Source organism: Bombus pyrosoma, linkage group LG14, assembly GCF_014825855.1.
Source record: "Bombus pyrosoma isolate SC7728 linkage group LG14, ASM1482585v1, whole genome shotgun sequence".
NCBI lineage: Eukaryota > Metazoa > Arthropoda > Insecta > Hymenoptera > Apidae > Bombus > Bombus pyrosoma.
The window spans coordinates 1,065,888-1,087,157 of record NC_057783.1 but is presented as its reverse complement, the minus strand read 5'-3'; the positions used below and the strand labels follow the sequence as shown (position 1 = coordinate 1,087,157).

Sequence of the window (21,270 nt, the reverse complement as noted above, 5' to 3'; positions counted from 1 at the left end):
CGTTGGTCGAACGAACCGCCGTCCTTCGTGCCATCGTACTTTTGATTTTGTGCGCGTGTCCCAGAGTTTTGTCTCGTCGTTCGGTCGCTCGCAGGCGTCCACACAGAGAAGAGGAATCGTCGATGGGAGGACAATGCCTCGTCGCTCCGAAGAGACAAATATTTCTAAGCGCGTCGTTCCTCTTTGTTCGCGCCGTGTATCGGAAACAATCTCTCCCGATACGGCCGATTTCGCGAATCTCCGCAACTCGCATGCACACCGTGCACAGCGTTCCGACTTTTCGTCTCGCGCGTTCGTTCTCCGGACAGCGTTCCACCGGTCGATGTAGCGGAGAAAGGATCGCAGTTGAGTTTTTGGCTAGCGGCCTGTGCCAATCGGGCCATTCCTCGATCGGCAGCGTGCTTTCCTTCGGTATCGCGGCTTCCATTCGTCGAAACCTCGTTGTTTTACTATTATCATCCTTGTTCTCGCTATCCTGATCGTCGTTACGTCCACTACACACGCGTTAACGTTCTCGCGTGTTTCTGACTTTCAAGACAGGAGAAGGTGTTTTCAGCAGGCCGATAGTGACGAGGCCGGTGGCCCGTTTCGAGCCACGCTCGTTACGCGACATTTTCTCGAGTTCGTCGACGCGTCGCTCCCTTTCCTTCTCGTCAACGTTCCACCGGAAGGATCGACAGTCGTGAATAAAATTGCCGTGGAAGCTCGCCGAGAGCTAGGAATCCCGTCGTCGTTCCGGCTTACTTTTCCCTCGGTATCGCCGCTTTCCCCGCTTCCGCGTTTAGTTTCCATCCTCCTGTCCCGCAACCCTTCTATCCCCTCGGCTCAAACCTTCGCTACCAACTCGAAATATTCTCGTCGTAAACTGTCGCGATAGTCGGGCCGCGAAGCGGCCCGAACGAAGAACAAAGGAATGCAGATTGGAGAGACGCGGATTAACAAGGATTAACGCTAATTGGGCAGCCGCCGTTGGGTCGTGCTCGTCCTCGTTCTCGTCGTCGCTACGACGCGACAGTCGCGCTCGCTAATGGCAGCGGTCCGCGCGTTTCTCTTCTGCTTCTCGCTCTTCCTGTATTCCCGCATTCCCGCTGCTTCCCACGCGCGTTCGCTCGAGAAAGTTCCATGCACCGAGCGTGCCGATTGACACTCTTTTTCCGATTCAACAGCCATCGTGATTATTCAAATCGCGTCCCACGAGTCGTATCGCTGGCTTTACCGAAACGAGGGAGCACTTCTCCTACCCTCCGCCCGACAATTCTCCCCTCGTTACGGCCGAATCAATTCGGCATCTTCCTTAATCGTACCTTCTCCCCGAGGGATACGGCGTCTCGCGATTTCCGACACGATCGATGTCCTGATCCGATCGAAACTACAACGTGACAGACGTCGGGGAATATCAATCGCGGCCCGTTTTTCCTTAACCTTGCGATCGGTCGATATGTCGGCGAGTCGAACGTTAATGGTTGTGACGCGTGATCATTTAGCATCTAACGTTTGCAGCGTCATCCAGCGTTGCGTCACTCGCGCGCGTTTGCGAAAAAAAAAATTGCTCGTTTCCGAGGGATCAAAATTCGATAGTCAACGATGAACGACGACGTTTATTCGCTTCGCCGTCTTCCTCTGTACGTCTTTCGGCTCTTACATTTCTTATCACTTTCCGGCACTTTGACGATCCTGTATCGTTCCCACGTATTTTCGTACGGGACGAAGCAACGGAGAAGCACCGAAGAAGCTGAAAACACACACGGACCCGAGATCTTCATCTCGTACACAATAAAGCGTATTATACGCGCTGCTTGTCCCATTTTCCTGATACGTACTGGGATATTTCCGCGTTATCTTTCCGCGAGCCCGATCCTCTCCGCTCTTTGTTCCAGAGGCAACGACGAAACTAATCAACTACATATACGCGACGAGATATCGGACGCTGGTATGATAACATTCTCTGGCGGTGAAAAAAAATCGCTCGGAAGTACGATATTGTTTCGTCGAAGATTATTGCCGTCTAAAATTACGATACCGACTTTTTACGATCGTACAGTCTGTTTGCGATCAATTAACCGTGTTATACGAATTCGAAATGGGCGAAAATAACTTCGATCTGGTTGTCAGAGAAGCATTTCAAACGTAGTTAGACCGAGACACGTGACCTGGGCGGAAATAAATCGTGCAAACAGCGTGAAAGTTGAACGATCTTGCGACGCTCCTGCGGAGAGGTACACGCGTTAACAGTCGACGAGAGATGCGAGTAGATAAGGACGGTCGCTGGTCGGACGCGCTCGATTTCGCGTCATCCTGCGTCATCGCTGCGCTATGCTTTCGATTATCCACGTTGATCGTTTATTGCAGCTCTTGCACCAGCAGCTACTCAGCGGAGAAAGGAAAAGAGAAAGAGACGATCAAGAGGTTTAACGGCAAACCGCAAGTTTCACGGTAAAAATGCAAAGTCGGAAACTCGGGCCGATGCGATGGTTGAGACGTTGGTACCGAATATACGTACATACGTCTGCCGCCTGAAATAACCTCTCATTTGTTCCGAGCCTGACTTCTTCCCTCTTCTATCGTCGTCCTTCTTCCCCTTCGTCGGCCTCGTTTCCGTCTCCGCTCTCGCCGTCCTTCTTCTCAACCCCCGACCCGTTTATTCTGACAAAGAGCACGAGGGCGCGGTTCTACGTAGAATACCGTCGATTTCGCGAAATTCTTCGGAAAAATCTCCATAATTTCAGGAATTGCCTTTTGATGTTGGAGATGAAAGAGCCCGCGACCGAGTGGTCTTCCGAATCGTTCCGCCTATTTCTCTATAAGTTTAGTTCGTCTTCCTTTTCCCTCGATTCTTCAGCGTTCTCGGATTTGAAATTGCCAACATCGACGTCACAGACGACCGCGGCAGGCCAAGCCTCTCCACCACATTCCCGCAGGTATTGTTGGGGTTTTTGGAAATTTAGCCAACTTTGAAAATCTTCCGAGGAAATTGATCGTGACTGGTGGAGAGAGGGCGGCAAAGTAGTCGACGGTACGTTCGTCAAAGGACAGGCGTGCGCGACGACGAAGCAGGAAAAATAATCAGGAAAGGCTAACTAACTAGTCTGTAGCTCGAAGCGTAACGAATTCGCGTCGGCCGCAGGGACGAGAGAGAAACGAAAGAGGAAATAAAGGCAGGAAAGAGTGGAAGAAGCCCGGCTATTGTCGGAGTCGAAACTAGCAGGCGAGCTGGGCGGCGCGCCGCGTAAACTCGCGACAGAAAAAGATAACAAAGGGGGAATGGTACAATGCGTATCGGAGCTTTCAGAGGCGGGCAGAGGCGAGCAGAGGCGAGCAGAGGCGTGCAGAGGCCCGGACACGGGTGCGCGGCCGACTCGAACACGAAGAAGGTAGTAGCATGCTTCCATTTGCAAGTAGTAGGTACGCTCCGCGAATATGCAAGCGTATCGTGACCGTAACAAACGAGAAGGAATAAGAGGAGCGAGTGTTTGTGAACGCTCGCGAATTGCCGCGCTATACCGCTCGGCTTAATTTTGCCCTGAGCCCCTCGTAGTTATTCGAGTGCCGCCGACTGGCTCGTGTGGGACAGTTGAATCGCTCCCGGGGATTCGCCATCTTTTGTCTTAGCACAATGCCGGCCGAAGCACAAAAGTGACTAAGTGCCCGTAATACTCGCCATTATATGCCTCCTACCGGCACTTTTCTCCGCGTTACGCGTCTCTACGTTTCCCACCCGCCCCTCTCGTCCTTCCCCTCTCGGTTCCTCTCTCTCTCTCTCTCTCTCTCTCTCTCTCCTGCAAATCCCATACGGAACTCGCTGCATCTTGGACGAGAGCAACGTCTCGAAAGTCTGTAACAGAGCGCAAGTCCAATCGCGGTTGCTCCTTCGCGATCGTCGTGTTCTTCCCACGACGGACAATCGCATCGATCGTTTCGAAGCGTTGTTACGCGACATTATTTATGGCCGGTCGTTTTTCGTTCATCAAACTCGCACGGTTAGTTAGCAGCCGCGATGGCAATTTGTATGCACCGTGTCGGGCTGCGAAGGGCGGTGAAATCCGCTGACTGAAAATTGATATAACCGCTGCGCGTAACGTTCTCTCTTCGTACAATGCACCGGCATGACGTATAGCCGACATCTGGAGGCTCTGACCAATCGACAATGTGCCGCCTCGCACCAGCAAATTTTAATTCTGTCCGCTTTGAAACGCCTCTTGCACCGTGCCGTTCGAAATCGCTGCTGGCCACGGTCGTGCTGCCGCGTTTAAAACGCGAACGTAATCGTCATCGATTTGCCCCGTTAGCGGCACTTTTAACGTTCTTGAGCGTTTTAAGGCGTTCCGTGCGTCTGGTTCGCGATAATGGGCGAATTGCTCGCGATTTCGTCCGAGTCAGCGCGTCTCGATGCGCCAGAACCGGAATAGCGCGGTTCCATCTTCGCTGAAATACCGATAACGTCTCGAGAAAGTTTCTCGTTTGTCAGGTACATAGATACGTTGTGCGTTCGAGGGAAAAGAAGCAAGACGAACAGCATCGCCAATCGATCCGAGTAGGTATCGCGTTTTCCGTTTTTCTTCGTTATCGTGTACCATCGGGTGTAGGCAGGAGTCGTTGCCCTCGTAAAAATCCAACTTTAAGATCGTCGAATCGATAATAGGAGAACGCGTCGTCGAGCTACTTTGCTCCGTAATCGATTATTCGGAACAGGCAGCGACTCGGCGATTTCGATGGGCTTATTCCGAATAATTACCACGCGTTGTAATGGCCTCGCAACGAAAGCCAAAATGCGCACGTTCTCTCGCGTCGCATCGATGTAAAAGTTTTTCCATCGCGTCGTCGAAATGTATTCTCGACTCGTCTTAGCCCGAGTTCGGTTAACTCGAACTAAACGCGCGGCATTCCGTCTTCTTGGCCTGCGGTTCCTTTTAAACTCTGTCCTCGGCTATTTTTTCCCCGAGCGCTGAGAGCGCGTTTGGCTTTTGCGTCACGTCATTTAATTTCCGGAGTCGAACTCGAAAGTTATTGGGGTAGTACGTGCTCGTCTCAATTAGGTCTTCGCACGGGAGACGCGATCCAAAATTGTTTCTTCTCGCATTATGCGAGGACAAACTTTTATTGGCCGGGCTCCTAGTTATCCGAAGAAAAGTTGCTTTCCGTTCGAGACAAGCTCGACGCCGGCCACTTTGGGTGCGTCGTTCTCGCTTAAAAACAGTTTTGCTCGTTAACCATTACCGCGAAGCGATTTCAAGGATCGTCTCGCCTTTAATCGGATAATCCACGCCGAACGAGACAACGGTCCACCGAGCAACGCGAGTCCACTTGCAACCCTCGAACTATGCAGCAATCGCGAGGCAAACTTTCTCCGGCAAACGCTGCTAACTTTTTATCCGTACGGCGATTTTCGCGTTACGCTTTCGTTCGTCCTCGCGCAACTTTATATTCGATACGAGACGAATATCGAGGCCGAGCGACATTTACGAACGTCGCGTCGCGTCGCGTTGCCTGGGCCGCCCTGTAAATCGAACGACCCACTGTATACGACTTTGCCGCGTTTAATTCACGTTTTATCGTTCGAAGACGAATTTCGGCGGCGAGACAAACCGAGGAACCTGACGTTCGTCGAAGTAGAGCCGCGTCGAGAAGAGGAGAAACGACTCCTCGTTTCCTCGTCGGCGAGGAAAATTTTCTCGTTTATCTCTGGGGCAAAGCTTCTCGTACAAGAAACCAAGGTATAACGTAGAAGAGAATCTTTGAAGATTCAAATTATTAAGTGGTTCGTAATAGTTGCGAGGGCCGAATAGGAAAATCTCGAGATCATTGGAATTCGTCCCCTCCCGAGGCTATCCATCGATTTTATCGCAGGATGCGAGACAGCTTCCGAAAGAGATAAACGAAAAGGGAAGGAGAAGTAGGAAACGGATGCAAGGTGCAAGAGAGAAAGGAATAAAGTAGGCGGTAAGCGTTCGATTAGAGAGCGTCTGATCAGGCCTATTAATCTTCCATCTGTCCGATACTATGCCATGAATTATGCATCGCCTGGGTAGACGCATTGATTTCTCAGCCAGACAGGAAAATATTATTCGAATAATTCAAAGTAATGAGTCGAGAGCGGACCCGATTCGAGCGGTTTTTCCAATTCCTCGTTTCCTCATCGTCACATCGACCAACATTGTCGACTTTGCTCGTTCCCGTCTTCCCTTCGCCGATACTTGACCGAATCTTCTCGTAACAAGAAGAATTAATAAACTTCAAGTTTCTCGTGTGTCGTATCTAAATTTAAAGCGATACGATCTTTGCAGGATGTTCGCGACACGATCATCGATCCATCGTTCCGATCGAATGAATCCTCGCCCCGTCTCTCGACGATTCGTTTTTCCTGCTTCGTCAGCGCGGATACGATGCGTCCGCTGACAGAATGTCGCATTGTTCCACGGTGAAACGTTGATATTCCGTGTATTTCTAGGGACGGGAGCGGTACGATTTACCGAAACGGGCAACGAATTCCTTGTAAAACGTCCGATCGAGGTGTATTACGAAGGAGCGGAAGGGTCGTTGGTTGGACAAGGGAGAGCGAAGTGGATACAGAAGGAGGACGGGTAGAATAAATCGGAGGAAGAAGCTCCGCGTATCGGATATCGTCGATAAATCGAGACCCGTAGGGGTTTCCAGGAGATTAACGGAGAACTTTGTCGTAGCGAGTGTGCACAGGACGCCACGAGAACACTTTTCTCTAATTCGATGGGAAGTTCCTTCGGACCGACTCACCGACTCGACTTCCGCTGCAGTTTGTCGGATCTTGGTCAGCCAGTTCCCGATTCATTCTCGAATCGGCGCGAAACTTTGATAACGATTATTCTGCTCTCGTTTTCGTAGCAAACGTCTCCGTCTGCCCGTCCTCGTTGCTCACACTTTGCCACGCGATCCTACTTTCCAAACTGCATCCTACTTGAATCCATCCATCCATCTGTCTGTCTAGCGTGTGTACAGATTGTACGCGCGTCTCTCGAGTTTCCGCTTTCCATAAATATTCGGTAATTGCGAAATAAGCGAAACTGGAACGGTTGGACGGCTAAAATCTCGGGCGAAAAAGTAACGTAAAAGCGATAGTGTGAGGGAAAAGGATGGCTTGAATAATACAACATTGACCCGTGACATTACGTAGCATGCCGATCAACCGACATTTGCCCTAACAAAGATCTATTTGCAGCGTTCTCGATGGCTCGGCGATCGACTAAAATACTAGACGAATACGTCGTTCAACCAGTTCTATAAAAAGCGCGAATCGTTACGTTCGCTCGTTTGATATTCTAGCCATTGTACGTGCGCGCATAACGCTCGTAACTTATGAAAGGGCAGCGTAACTGTTTATCGTGCAACGGTTAAGAAACGATGGCAGCCGACGTAACGCGTTCTTCCTTCCGTTCTCGACGATCCTCGTCTAGTTATCCCTGCGTCCGTGTCCCAAAGGTAGCAAGAGCAAAGCCGGAGAAGCACGAAACGCGACGTGCATACGCTGCGCGTTTCAACCCGAGAAATACACGTGGAAGCCGTCTTCGTACTTTCGCGACAACTCGGCCGCGCTTTTTCTCCAAACTTAACAACATCCGCCGTTCTTCGCTGCATGAAACTCGTCGAGAAAATGCTGTCGGTCAGCGCGACGGTGAATGCGATTAATCAGATGACTCGCGTCTCGGCGGAACGCTGCAAAACGCTGCAAATGATATTTTTCCTCGCTCTCGTTCTCGATACTCGAGACGCCGTTTCAGGATTTTCTCCGGGACGTCTTTGCAACGTTCCCAGGCCCGGGCGAGCGTATACGTGGCAGCATCGACGGCGCTAGTTCGTTATCGATACACTCCAGTTCGCCCGCATATTTCGATATCTATGCACTTTTGCTTTCGGAGGATATCGCCATTGTTAACGGAAACTACGAGCCAGCTCTCCGGCATTGCCAATATAAATACGCGCATCTTGTTTCTTATCGAAACACCGATGCTTCGCCGTAACAACGATAGCAGCAGCATCGAGCGTGTATTAAATCTCGTTCCTCCGAAAAAGGGGATGTTCGTCTCCGACAGAGAAAAAGAGAGAGAGGGAGAATCGAGGATATTCCCGGACTCGTTTCCCTCTCCTTCGTTTCCTGGCATCGAGCTCTCGCGACTTTGCCTCTCGCGTTTTCCATAATATCGGCAACGAAGCTCGAGAGCCGACCAGCACGGTAATCTCGTATCCGAACTTTCGCGACGAGGGCGCGAAACATAACTCGTTAGAGAGAGGAACGTGGCGGGCGAACGAGGCTGGGGCGGCTCAGCGAGCAAGCAACCAGCAACTAGAAGGAAAGGTGGAAACGAGAACGGATGCGAAGCGGAAGAGGGACCGGAGATACGAAAAGGTTATACGCGTGTAAAGCAAAACTGCGTTGGCAGAGCCGGCGGATGATGACGGTGGTTAGGCGGTTTGTATACGAGAGTCACGGTCGGTCACTGACTAGGCGAGAGAGAAAAGGGAGAAAACGGTCCGTGTATTTTACCTGGAAATTCCACGGGGAGAGAGAGAGAGAGAGAACCGCTAAATAATATATCGCGGCCGACCAAAGTAGAAAACGAACGTGTCTAAAACGAGTTAATTCGAAAGTTTTAATAAACAAGTCGCGAGTTTTGGTGAGGAGTAAAACGAAAGAAGCGGCGGAAAGCACGCGATGTTGCTATGGGACGGGAATGAGACGAGTATTCGGCCAGGAGGTATGGTTCACGGGGGATGTCGGCTACAAAGGGAAAGGGAACTCTGGATTGCGCGTCCTCGTGACGCAAGGGGAAGGAAGTACAGCGGCAGTCCGCAAATCATTTGCATAATTGATTAAAGACTGGTGCTGGTGCGGTATGCGTTCCACCGACTCGAGCTGGAAATTGCGTCGCGTATAAGTCATTAAGAACAGCATGCGTTACCGAGTCAAAGGTGCGACGTCTTGATTTTTAATCGAGTTTAAAACAGATTCCATAAATCTTTTTTCGAAAACTAGAGAAAACGTTGACGAATTGAACGATATTTGTTTTTTTATTTTATCGATTACAAGCTCGTTTCCTCTCCCCCTCCCTCTCCCCCACTCCGTTCTTCTCCGTTGCGTTAGCCCGAATTCCTTGCGAGTCGCTTTAATCTCTTCGGATCGCTTTAATTCGCACTGTCAGATTCTAGCACAGGCTGGTCAGATTCAAAAGCGATGTGAAAATGCGCAGTAGACTTTCGCACAGAGATGTGCCGATCTTTAGGATCGTACGAATCGTGAAATCTCCGTCAGAAGCAACCAATCGGAAGCGTGTTCGTTTGCCCGGTCTTGCCGTAATCTCGTAGACGTAGCACAACAGGCTTGTTGCTTAAAAATGTTAAAGATAAAAATGGATCCAGCCTATCAACTTGGAAATATGTACGTCTCCGGTCTGGCGTCGAGGTGCCCTCCGTTTCTCGTGTTCTTTCGACAGCGACTAAATGCCGGAAGGGACGGCTCGGCGAAGAGAGGCCGCTTAATCTTCTTGTCGCCGTACACTGGGAATGCGGGGCGCGCCACCGGAAGATCCGATGCCACTGCTTACTCCCCTCCGAACGAGCACCGCAAAAAGACTTTACTTCTCGTACTTTCTTGCCCTCTGGCTAGATTAATATACTCCGGTGTACGTGTTTCCCGAAGAAAAACTTGTCCCAAGCGGACGTCGCCACTCGAGGTCTTTTTTGCGTGAACAGCAACGTCGCTTGCGAGATCCATGGAGAATTTTAGGAGAGCGTGTCGAGTCGTGGGCTCGAACGGTTACCAGGACCTGGCCGCTTCTGTCCTCTCGTGGAACGGTTCGTTGATTCTTCGATACTTCGTAAAGGCGGGAGCACGGTCGACCTTGCACGTTTACCTAGCCGTAGGAGACGATCGAGAACGAGGAACGTGGCCGTAGAACGAGCTACGTGCGGGGAACGTGCCAGGAAATATGTATGCGCGGGCCTGATACTGCGGCGCATACGAGATGTAGCGCGATAAAAAGTGCATTTTCGGCCTCCCAGAGGATCGCCAGCCCAACATCGCTCCATTCCAAGAACCTTCGTTTTACCGTTAATTTTTATTCCCTTTTTCGCTTTTTCCCTTCCTGCTGCCGCCGCCGCCTCTCTGGCTTTTTTTGTTTGCTCTATTTCGACCCCGTGGCACGATCGATGTCAGTGTAACTAGGTGAACCGAAGCCAGGAGCGAGGATTTCGGGAGCGCGCGGCCGATTCGAGAGAAAAAGATGGAATCGGAATTCGCGTTACCCCGCGTCGGTTTTCACCTTGCGTTCTGCTCGTAGGGAATCGGCCACTTGTTGACAATCGGCGCCAACCGATCGGCACGCCTATAAATTAACACCGCGACAGGGTGAACCGATTAATCGAGAGAGGCAGGTGGGAATATCGTGGCCGATAGCAAACGCGGTCGCGTTACGTTGTAAATCAAGCAGCAGGCAGCGAGCAGGAATACAACGAGAACCGTAGGTAGCGACTCTAGTCTCGAATGGCGTTCCTCGTGCCTCGTGCTTCGTTCCTCGTGCCTCGTGCTTCGAGCCTCGTGCGTCCCGCCTTCCTTCAGCCTGTCATTGCTCGCCGTCGAAACGAGCGAACTTGTTGATACCCTCTCGCTGGGCTATTATACCTCATGCTTCGTAACTAGTTTTCACTTTTCTAGCCGTGTTGGCTAGTACATGGCGCGTGTAATGAAACGCAAGGGATTGTTCTCATACTCGGCCGTGTATCGTAGTTACGTAGCATGATGATGTATCACGATCGTGGGTATGCTTTACGATGGAGCGACGGTGTGTCGTCTTCTTTCTATCGGAGAAGAGCTTAGATTCGTGCTCGAAGTCAACGTCGATGGATGGAACGGAACCGCGCCGTTTGGTATCCCGCGGCAACGTACGTCGATGAACGAGCGAAAGAGCGAGAGAAAAAAGAAAACAATGTTCCGATACCTGTGCAAACAGGAATCGATTCCGAGGTTCGAGAAAAGACGAGGCACGAGCGCGTGCTGAACGTACGCGAAGTCGTAAAATTCGCGAACCAGTCTCTCGATTACTCGGCTCGAGTAGAAAAGAAAGGTACGAGGCAAAGTCAATAATTCGAACGATCTCGCCGGAACGATCCATCGGGCCTGCTCGTTGAATGGAAAGCGTCTCGGTCGACCAAGAGCTGGAAAAAGAAATATCGTAGCGCCGAATACACGAGGATTGGTCGGAGTTACCTTAATTATTTTCTCTTCCCTCTAGTTCCATCCCGGGCAACATCGGCGAGGGGGTAGGCAGCCGACTCCCAAGAAAATTACAGGCAGCCTCGATAAATATTAACTCCGTAGCCTGGAAAGGTCGTGAAAGCTACACCCTCGAGTTCGGTCTCCGGTCGTCCGTCCCTTCGCGCCCCTTCCGCCCGCCAGGTTACGTTTCAGACGGTCAGGTTGCTCGAGGTGGTGCAACAGGGCTTGAGACGGAGGGCGCGAGCGAGCATCCAACGAGAAAGCGAGAGAAACCTAGCAACGAGAGAGAAGGGCAGAAGTCGGGCAAGGTGTAAGAGGAGGAGTTTGCCAGTGCGACGAGCTGGAAAGGATGGTCGATACTATCTTCCAGCAGACGCGGAACATTCCTATTTATTCGGGTTAAGTAGCGCGCGAGCTGCTACGTACGAACGCGCGTTACACTTACGGAAGTTTGTCGGCGAGAAGGAATTGCTTCGCGATTCGTTCGTAAACGTCGATCGAACGCTTTCAGACTGCATCGCAATCTGTCTGAGAGAAAGCAACGCACGCGTCCAGGCCGCGCGTTGTTCTTGTTACACGGCCAGCATGTCGTGTTACCGTTTCGCGCCATTTAACGTGCAGCTGGCCAATGCTGTAATTCGCTAATTACACCAGATGGTCGTTGAAATCGATATGCGCGTGCCACCAGATTTGAATTTATATCGACGCGGGTTCGATCGCGTCAAGTAAAAATTACACGCGAGACGTCGTCGTCCTCTGATCGCCAACCATCGTGAGAATTTGTATAAAACGCGACATGATATCGCGTGCGGGTTACGGCATATCGATTTATTTATTTACATTCACCTTCACTTCTTTATTTACGTTACATTTGTTTATTTATACTTTCAGCTGGCTTATTTACGTTTGTGCATAGTCCAGCGACTGGAAATTGATCGCAACAGCGAGCGAGCGAGCGAGCGAGCGAACCGGTGAACTAGTGAACTTTAGCGTCCCGTTTCTCAACCGAGATCTAACCGGCAAAGGAGTTTTTTACGCATCTTAAATCACATTTCTGGCCTCGTTTTATGTTAATTTTATTTTTAACGTTGACCGTTTCGCGGAGCGCCTCCGCCGCGAAAAGATAAACGAGACGATGAATTATTCATTCGAAGATAAGCAGGATTTTAACAAAGAACGATCACAGTCTGCCGTTGGCTAACCAAACGTCTGGTTGGCGTAGGAGGCAGCGGTGGCGAGCAATATTCTCGGTGGATGCAACGACGGCCGCACAACGCCGAGAACGAGAACGAGGACGAGGACGAGAACGAGGACGAGAACGAGAACGAAAACGAAAAGGAAAACGGAGGGAGGGGTGGGACGCGTCGATATTCGGACGAACCGCCAATAAGAAAGACGTATACGATTTTGCGTCCGTCTCTCTCCAACTGGTATTTCGACGTAATTTCCGAGCGTCCGTCCTACCATTTGCCCGGCTCGCGGACTCGATCGTTTATCGTGCGCGCGTGGGTCGATTAATGAACGGATAATCGATTTACGCCAATTTCGTAGAAGCTGCTGGCCAAAGTACAACGTCTTTGATGGCGTAACCGCAAATCGTTGGCTCGACCATATGCGCGGTTTTCAGCGAAAACAATTTCGCTGTCTTCTCAATCCGTTGCAAACCACAATGGAATTTATCGTCTATACCTACGAACTGGGATTTGTACCGCAACTGTTTTCAAAGGAGCACCGCAACGAGCATAAAGGGAACAGGATTTCGACGTGTTTCACTGTGTTTCTTCGCGTTCCTACCAACCTTCCCTCTTCAATGCCTAGATATAACGATTTTACCCGGGTATCTGTTGATTGTGCGACAAACGTATTATCGCATAGAGTAACCGGTTTCTTTGAGTCACCGTTTCACCCTTCAACGTCTTGAAGCTCAATCTTGAACTTTCCACGGAAACTGATCAAACTCGCCGTGTACCTTTTCTTCGTGCCACGATGTATAAAATATTCAATGCGCAGTCCACTCGTAACAATCTTTTCTAAGCGAAACAAATTATTTTCATCTGCCGCGTACATATCAGCTACGCGTGTTCGTCGTTTCCTCCGTTCCCTTTATAGCAGGAAAGCAGGAAATTGCATAAAAATCCGCAGTCTAATTACACGACACCATTAGTCTTTGATGTAATAACGCAAGAGTGAAAAAGTATCGCGTACTTTAGGTGCATCAAGAGAAAGTAACACGCCGGCGTTATTCGAGTCAGTTATTTGAGCCAAGCATTACGCAAGATATAATAAAATAACACGCGTTTCTCGAATTACGATCATCGTGGTGAAACTGAATACAATTAACCTTCCCTTCTAACGAGTAAAAGTTGTATCCGCCTGGAAGAATTATGAGAAAATTATGAGAAAATTATGATCGCCGACGCACCACGGAGATAAACAAAATTTCTGCTCTCTTCGTTTTTGCAGGCGTCTCGACGTTGACGTTTGGGTTCAGGCTTCGATGTTTGGCCGCGAGTTCGACAGAAAAACGACACCGGCGAACAGCGAAGCAAAGCGGTCGCGAGTCATCGAGAGGAAGAGCAGCTTTGATCCCGAGAACGAGAGAGTATCCTCTCCTTCGTCGTCCACTGCTCACCGCATGTAGAACGCACACGGTTAACAATTACCGTTATCGTTACCGTAACGAACGAAATTGGCTGTTGCGTCAGTTTCAGTTTGCGGAACAAAGTGAAGCAAAGCGGAGGAGAACGAAGCCTAGAGAAGCCGGGAAAAAAAGATTATCCCGTTGGAAAGAAATTTTTATGTCGGCTGGATCTACTGCATTCGTAGCTGTAACGGCCGGGCCGTGAGACTCCGCAACGGTGCCGGCAAACGCGCTCCTTTTGCCGAGCAGAAAGCGGAGATCTCGCTCCGTGGACGGATCGTCGAGGGAAGAAAACGGTGGAAAGTTAATTTCCCCTCTTTTTTCCATTTACGAAGATTTCCCCGCGGCACGCGTTTACGAACGACCGAGCTTATTATCGCCTTTAAAGTGCCCCTCGAATCCATTCGTGCGCATCGGCTTTTCCCGGCATAGCGGAACAACGGAATAATTGTTTCGCCTATCGGCCTCTACGTTTCTCTTCGATCTTGCGAACAATTAATCGAATGCACGATTCAGGTCGTTACTTCTCCCTGATCTGCTACATTTACAGGATCACGAATAGCGAATGCATAGAATTACTCGCCATGCAAAACTACGTACGTGTCCGGGATTTCGGGGGCGAAAGTCAAAATTTACGCGAAACGCTTATCGTCGTGTTTTTATCAGCGCACCTTCGCTAAGTCGCATCGATCCGAAATTCCGTAACGTTTCGTATTACTTTCAATTTGCCGTGCGAAAAACCTCGACCAACCCGATCGGAAATGGAACACGTTGCCGAAGCCGTGAATACTAATAACAATCAGAGTGGAATTAATTGTTGTTTCGTATCGACCGGTGTTGTACGAGGACTGGTTAGCGAACGCAACTGGATATTGATAATTACGAAACGCGCTGTTGTATCTATTATCGTTTAAAAAACATATCGCGAACGGCCGAACGAGAAACGAAGTTAAAGTTGATCGTCGTTTCGCGCCACTCGATCGAACAAAAATATCGCAAAAATACTCATCGACTCGACGTATCGACTCGACGTCGCTGTCTTCGAATGCTTTGGGAAAATATTCGAGAAACGAAAGAACCACCGAGACCGTTCGTTTCACGCAGCTTATGGCGGCTTCGCATTATCCGCGTACCGACAAAGATTCGATCGAACGTCGAAAAGCAAAGTTCAGATCGTAACCGTGGTTCCACGTCGCTCGGTGTCGTTGCACGCGCGTGTCAGAGCTTTCGGTATAGACAGCCGCGTGCATTTCGCACCTGCTCCGCTCGTAACGCGCACGCGCCCAGGTATGCGACCTACCGGCGCACAGTCCTGAACTGGCGCGACGTCGAGCTTTCGTAGTCGGCATCGGCCATCCGCGACGCGAACTTTCCCTCCGAGACGGTCCTCGAATCGGTCCGTCACGCCGCGCCGCGTCGCGCCGCGTCACGTCGCGTCTTCGCTGATGCGAATCGCACTCGCCCCTGTCTCTCGTCAAACGGGAAATTCGGATATAGAAGGCGGACGACATCGATCGTCGGCCTCGCAACGTCGTTTGCAAATTCGAATCTCGCGGGTTCTTGATCTCTGAAACTTTGGACGATCGATTTGATCGACTTTGTCTCGTACCTGATACTCTATCTATCGTCGTCGCGATCGACATTCTACGTTCGCAACTCGCTCTTTTTCCGCTTTCTTGCCTTTCCACGCATCGATCCCACGAACCGATCGATCGCGTCTTGTCCGGATCGCGCTGGCTTACGAAAGGACAACGGTCGTGTGTAGCCGATGAATCGGAAGTAGCCTTGGCAGAAGTAGCGGCTATCGACGGCGTTGCGGTAAGCCGCTCTTAATCCCAATCGAAGATCAACGTTTAGTCCCTGTGAGAACTTTGAAATTCGATTAAGCACGGCGGTGGGGGAAATCTCGTGCGATCGAAGGATCACGGAGTACGTGCGAGCAAATCGAACGTGGTTCGCGTTGGGTACGGGATCGGGCGGTCGCGACGAGGCGGACGTGGCCGTGTATTATCGATCTAACGATCGCCTGGTTGGTCACGTAAAAGGGAGTCGACTGTGAAGAATTGATCGTGTCGCTGCAATTATGTCAACAAATAAACGAACCAAGGTACACCCACTACGCTCCACCCCTTCTTTCAATGGATCCGAAAGGGAATAGTCTCGGTCAAATCAATACGCATTCGCGTCACACGGTCGGAAACGGGAGGAGGTTCGAAGAGAGAGAAAGAGAGGAGAGCGAAAGAGAATCGAATCGGCGTGTGCATGTGTCCAGCTCACGGCCGCTCTCGTGCACGTGTCACGAGAGAAAAACAAAGGATCGGCCGAGCGATTCCCAGCGATCCGGTATCGTCGAGCAAACATCCGCCTCGACCTCGATTTAATAATTTGGCCGTTGTTTGTCTACACGAGGTATCGGCCGACCTCGAGATTTCATTCTGTCCGCGGCAGACAACCTGCATCGTTTCTCTTCCGTTAGCAGTTTGCACGACAGTTCGGCTGACGATCACGGCAAAGATCAAACATCGAACACGGTTATACGTATCGTCGCAGTGTGATTCGTGGGCGAGAAAAACTCGCGGATGCACGCGTAAATTTCGTCGACGAATTCGCCAGAGATCGATGTTCGGACGTTAAAGTCGATCGCCGTGTTCGAACAGGCGTGCTCGCCGAGGGAAGGACACACGTGCGCGTTCCTAGTCGAAGGAGCTCGGAGCTTTCGGCGAGATTGCAACAAGTTGCATTTAAAACCCGTACCTTCCGTACGCCGGCATACTTTCGTTTTTCTCTTTCCACCACACCGGCCCCTTTCCTTCTTCAGTCGTCTCTCGCACCTTCCCCCTCTTTCTCTCTTACTCGTTCGGTGTTCCACGAAACGAAAATAGCTAGCCAGATTTTCCGCACCGACGTCCCGCATCATTCCCGGAACTGTTCCGAACGTTAATTCCGTCGATTAGTTTCGAGCCGCACAGCCGCTGAGATCGATTGTTCGAACGAGAAGGCCGCGACGAAATATACGATAATTGTGGGAAATTCGAGGCACGAGCGTTCCTCTCTGAGATCGCCGAGAAATTTCTCGGTTCCTCGAGTGGGTCCGAACGAACCGAAATATCCTCGACCGTCGCTTTTCGTCGACGTTGCGATCGTCGTACGAGATTCCGCTGAAAATTACCCGCCCTCTTAACGGACCTGTCTCGGTGCCAAACTATCGCCGGCGATGCCTATCGAACGAGAGATCGGATGACGCGGCGCTACTCGGAAATCGCGGAAACTTCAAAATCCCGGCCACAAGTATTTAACGGTCGAGACGACTTTTAAACGAAGTCGAGGAGGGAACCCTCTCGACGAGGGTGCGAGATGCAATAGCGACGAAGGGTCGGAGCGCGACCACCCATCCCTCTTCGCATTTACAGCGTCGTTCGTTCGTTCGTTCGTTCGTTCGTCCGTTCGTGCCGCGGACCAAGAAAAACGCGAAATCCTTGCTTTCGGTTACCCCAGCACGCTTTCTGTTAGAGATGATTCCGAGACACAGGGGTCGAGACTGTTTCTCGTGGCGAGGCGTCGAAGCAAGAATTAGCAGCGTGAAAAGAGGTGTTCGCGACTGTACTTCGGTAAGGTCGGCTTCAACCGCCGCTTAAAAAGTCGCCAGATAAAAGTAGGCCGAAACAATGAGGGGAGTGGTACGACCGCCCCAACGATTCTACCCCTTTTGCTCGCTGTAGTAATCTTACGGTATCGTGGCGCGACGGGCTTGTTGGGAAACTCGTTTCCTATTCGGTAATATGATAATGTCGTTTGCACAGTGTTGTGAACGTACGTACGCGTGTGTTTGCGGTAGATCGTCGGCGATCGTCGTTGCCCGCTGAGGAGGAGAAATTGAATGTGGGTCGAGGACTGAGTACACGGAATAGGAAAATCGAAGAATCGAACACTGACACTGGATAGGCGAAAGCGAAGGTTGTCCACGATCTCGAGATCCGATCGGCCAAGGAACGTATCCGACGATGGATTTTATGCTGCTCTTAATCGCCGTGCTCCTCGGGCAGAAGGGTGAGTAGCTTTACACGATTTTAACTTGATTCTTTCGAAATTCGTCCGAAATTCGCTTGGAGGAAAGCGGAGAAAGGTGTTACAGCGAGGATTTGCGATTACTTTCTGCTTCGAGAACCGCGATTTTCTCGATATCTATCTAGCTTCCAGTTATAGACACGCGACCCTCGTCTCGCGTCGATTCCAGCTTCCCAAGTATCTGCGATCTGCGCCGCGAATACACGCAGATAACGGCAAATCCTCTTGCTCTCTGCCTTTGCGCCCTTGCCGACACCTCCGGCTGAGAATAATCTTACCACGAAAGGGCGAGAAACGTGGAAACGTGGAAAGGCGGCGAAACACACGAACGCTGACTTTCGCTTTGCAGCGAACGAAGCGAAGAATATAAAGGAACGGTTTAGAAACGACACTTCTTCTAATTGCGTTCTGCGGCTTTTCTTCGGCATTGTCGCGATTTTTCTCGTACATGAATGCGATGGAACGAGGAGCGCAACCCTAAAAGGGATATGCAAGAGGAGAACGAAAGGTACAAAGAAGGGAACGAGGGGGAAAAGGAAAAGGAAGAGGAAAAGGAAGAGGAAGAGGAAGAGGAAAAGGGTGGTGAGCAAGAGAGTAGGATGGCTAGAATTTATGGCGTTCCGGTACGCGAGTCTGCGACGAGGGAGGGAAAAAGAGAAGCGGGGCATGGGGAAAGAACGGAAGAGAAAGACGAAAAGTCGTTAGAAAGCGGAAAAATAAAAATCTCGCGTCAAGGAGCGCGAATGGTGCAAAGATAATAATTAAACGGACGAATTCCGAGATCGCCAGTCAACTCGTGAAATTTACCGAGCGCCACGATCCTGATGACGATGCCGGAATTAAGTCCCATCGGCTAATTGCTGCTGCTCGAAGGTGGTAAAAATAAAAGAGGAATCGCGACGAAGAGGTCTCGTGCAACCGAGGTCAAGGAAATCGCGTATGCGACTCTGTTCCACTTCATCCTGCGATAATTGGCCGAAACTGTCAAGGAAAGGAACGATCGATCGGAATATCGGCGTTCATCGCCAACGCGGTAGAAAACCTGTAACCTGCGAATGTCAGAATCGATCGAGCCGATCGATATCTACCTTGATGCAAGATTATACTTGGCAGTAGCTTAATTTATCGATAGTTCTTGGCGATTCGAACAACTTTTTCTAAAATACCGAAAGCGTACCTCATTTCCCGCAAGCGTTCCGATACTTGCGAACGAAGACGTACGTAGAGCAGCGATGCAAGAATTACGTATGAAATTTTCAGAGATGGTAAACTCGACGGTAAGACGATCCGCCGAAGAGAATGGATTAGCATAAATAAATAAAAGATGCGCGTAGCCGAGATATATCAAAAGCCCTTGGAGCTTTTGGAAGATATCCGCGGGGGATAGAAATCGACGAGTTAATTGCCGAGTAGAAGAGGAACTCCGGTCGCGCTCTCACGATCATAAATTATCCGTATTATGCCGAACAGACGCGTCAGTTCACTCGTTTATCAATATCTACGTTATAACGTCGGCCGTCGAACGCGACAGGATGGTCGCTGCTTTTATAATGGGATAATATTAACTGTAAATATTTCTCCGTCGGTCCATTTGCGGTGGCGTTCGGGAATCGCGCATACATGCCTCGTTAAACGAAGCATCCGGTCCGCGGGAAACCTACAATTTTGATTTTCGTGTCGGTGCGCCGCGATTCCTCTTGGGTCTTTCTAGTTTACCAAACAAGTTCGGTTTACGAGGGTAGGGCAGGGGCAAACGTTTTGCCCGGAATGTTTGTTCCGACGTAGGCAAAGACAAAGAAGAGAGAACGTGCAACGCATTCCGATATAGAAGCGATAACTGGGCGAGCGATCGTTTTAAACGCATCAATGATGCTGCCTTTACGGGCGTCGATCGTTGGTTCTGTTGTTACGAAGCAGCAGATCGAGCCATCGTCGCGTATGTAACCTATCGATCGTTGTGCGGCGCAAAAAAGGTGAAAAACGATTTCGCAGTTTTGACAAGGCGAGACGAGACGCGAAGAGACGCGACGAGACGAGACGAGACGCGACGCGACGAGACGAGACGAGGCGAGACGAGACGAGGCGATGGCGATGGCGTAGAATAGGGAAACGGAAAAATGATGGACGCGCGTAATGGAGACAAATAAAAAAAGAAGGTGACAGATTGGGGAAGCGGGCACGGAGTAGAAAGCGGCAAATGGAACAGGTAGAAAGGGTAATCGGCGATTAAAACGAAGAGGGTAGTCCACTACGCGTTGGAGGATAGAAAGAATAAATAAGCGCGGTTCGAGTGTGCCGGACCTCGAATGGAAAACGTTCTTGGGAGTAAACGGTTGAACGAAGGTTATATCGCTTCCTTGGTCGCGAGTTGTTCCCCCAGACTCACCCTACCTGATGAAGATAAAACGGGATAATTATAGAGCCTATCGGGGATCGTGGCGCGGCTAAATTTCGTCGAGACACGCGAGATCGTCAAAAGAGGGTTGGCAATAAAGGGAAACCGGGCTTAAGTAAAAAGGAGAGAAAAAAATAGCGAAGAGGGAATAAACTTGGCGCTAGGGAAGTAAAAAAGGGTTAGGGGCGGCGAGGGGAAAGAGACTGCCGAGAACGGGATGTCATTAATTTTTCATACAGACTTGGCACATCTGCGTTCGGTCGGCTGCGCTCTGCAACCTCGCTAATTATTTCTGGCTCATCATTTTTCCTCCTCGTTTCCTCCACACTCCGTGTAACTTGCCCTCTTGCGGTTTCTGTTTCGCCTTCTCTTCAACCGTAGCCGCAGCCTCTTCGCCCTCTGGCATCGTACAAACCGTATTCTTCTTTGATAAATGCACGCCGATATCGTCTTCGAGTGCTCGTCTCATTTTCCATCGGAGACGAAGACGCTTATCGACGGATCGTTATTTCCCAAGAGTATCGTAATTGACCGTCTTCGATTCTGTCTCTTCTCGCTTCTCACAGTTCTTCCAAATGTCACATCGTCGCGTTCGACGTTCGAGCGCCGATAGTCCCGTGCATTGTGCCCGGTTACAGCGTTCACCGGACAACGACCAAAGAGACGCGAAGAGGCGTCTAACGTTCGCGACGGTCTAATTATTTCCAGTTGATCTCTGGTTTACCGTTTTACAGCTTTGTAACTGTACCCGCAACCGCGAACGCTCGTTGCCCACACGCACGGCAATAAGCTCTAATCATTTTTACCGCCTTTCCCCCCCCCCCTTTCTCTCTCCTTCCCTCCTTCTTGCCATTCCGTCCTCCCTTTCGCTTTTGTAGCCTGCCTCGCTCGTTTTCCTCGCTCGCGTTCCTGGAAAGGTACTCGAGAAAG

At 50.5% G+C, this 21,270-nt stretch overlaps 1 protein-coding gene across 27 annotated transcripts in view; it reads left to right on the top strand.

Moving 5' to 3' along the window:
* LOC122575114 overlaps window positions 1–21,270 on the top strand; it is a 151,342-nt gene that overhangs the window by 83,098 nt on the left and 46,974 nt on the right. For 8 of the 27 annotated variants that reach the window (XM_043743631.1, XM_043743629.1, XM_043743630.1 and 5 more), the window contains exons 9-10: window positions 12,131–12,669; window positions 12,791–17,927. In XM_043743631.1, coding sequence (XP_043599566.1) covers window positions 17,882–17,927 — 46 coding nt within the window. In that variant the 5' untranslated portion in view covers window positions 12,131–12,669; window positions 12,791–17,881. Of the gene's footprint in view, window positions 1–12,130; window positions 12,670–12,790; window positions 17,928–21,270 lie in introns of those variants that run through there. The other 19 variants (XM_043743612.1, XM_043743608.1, XM_043743606.1 and 16 more) reach the window with 13 other exon arrangements.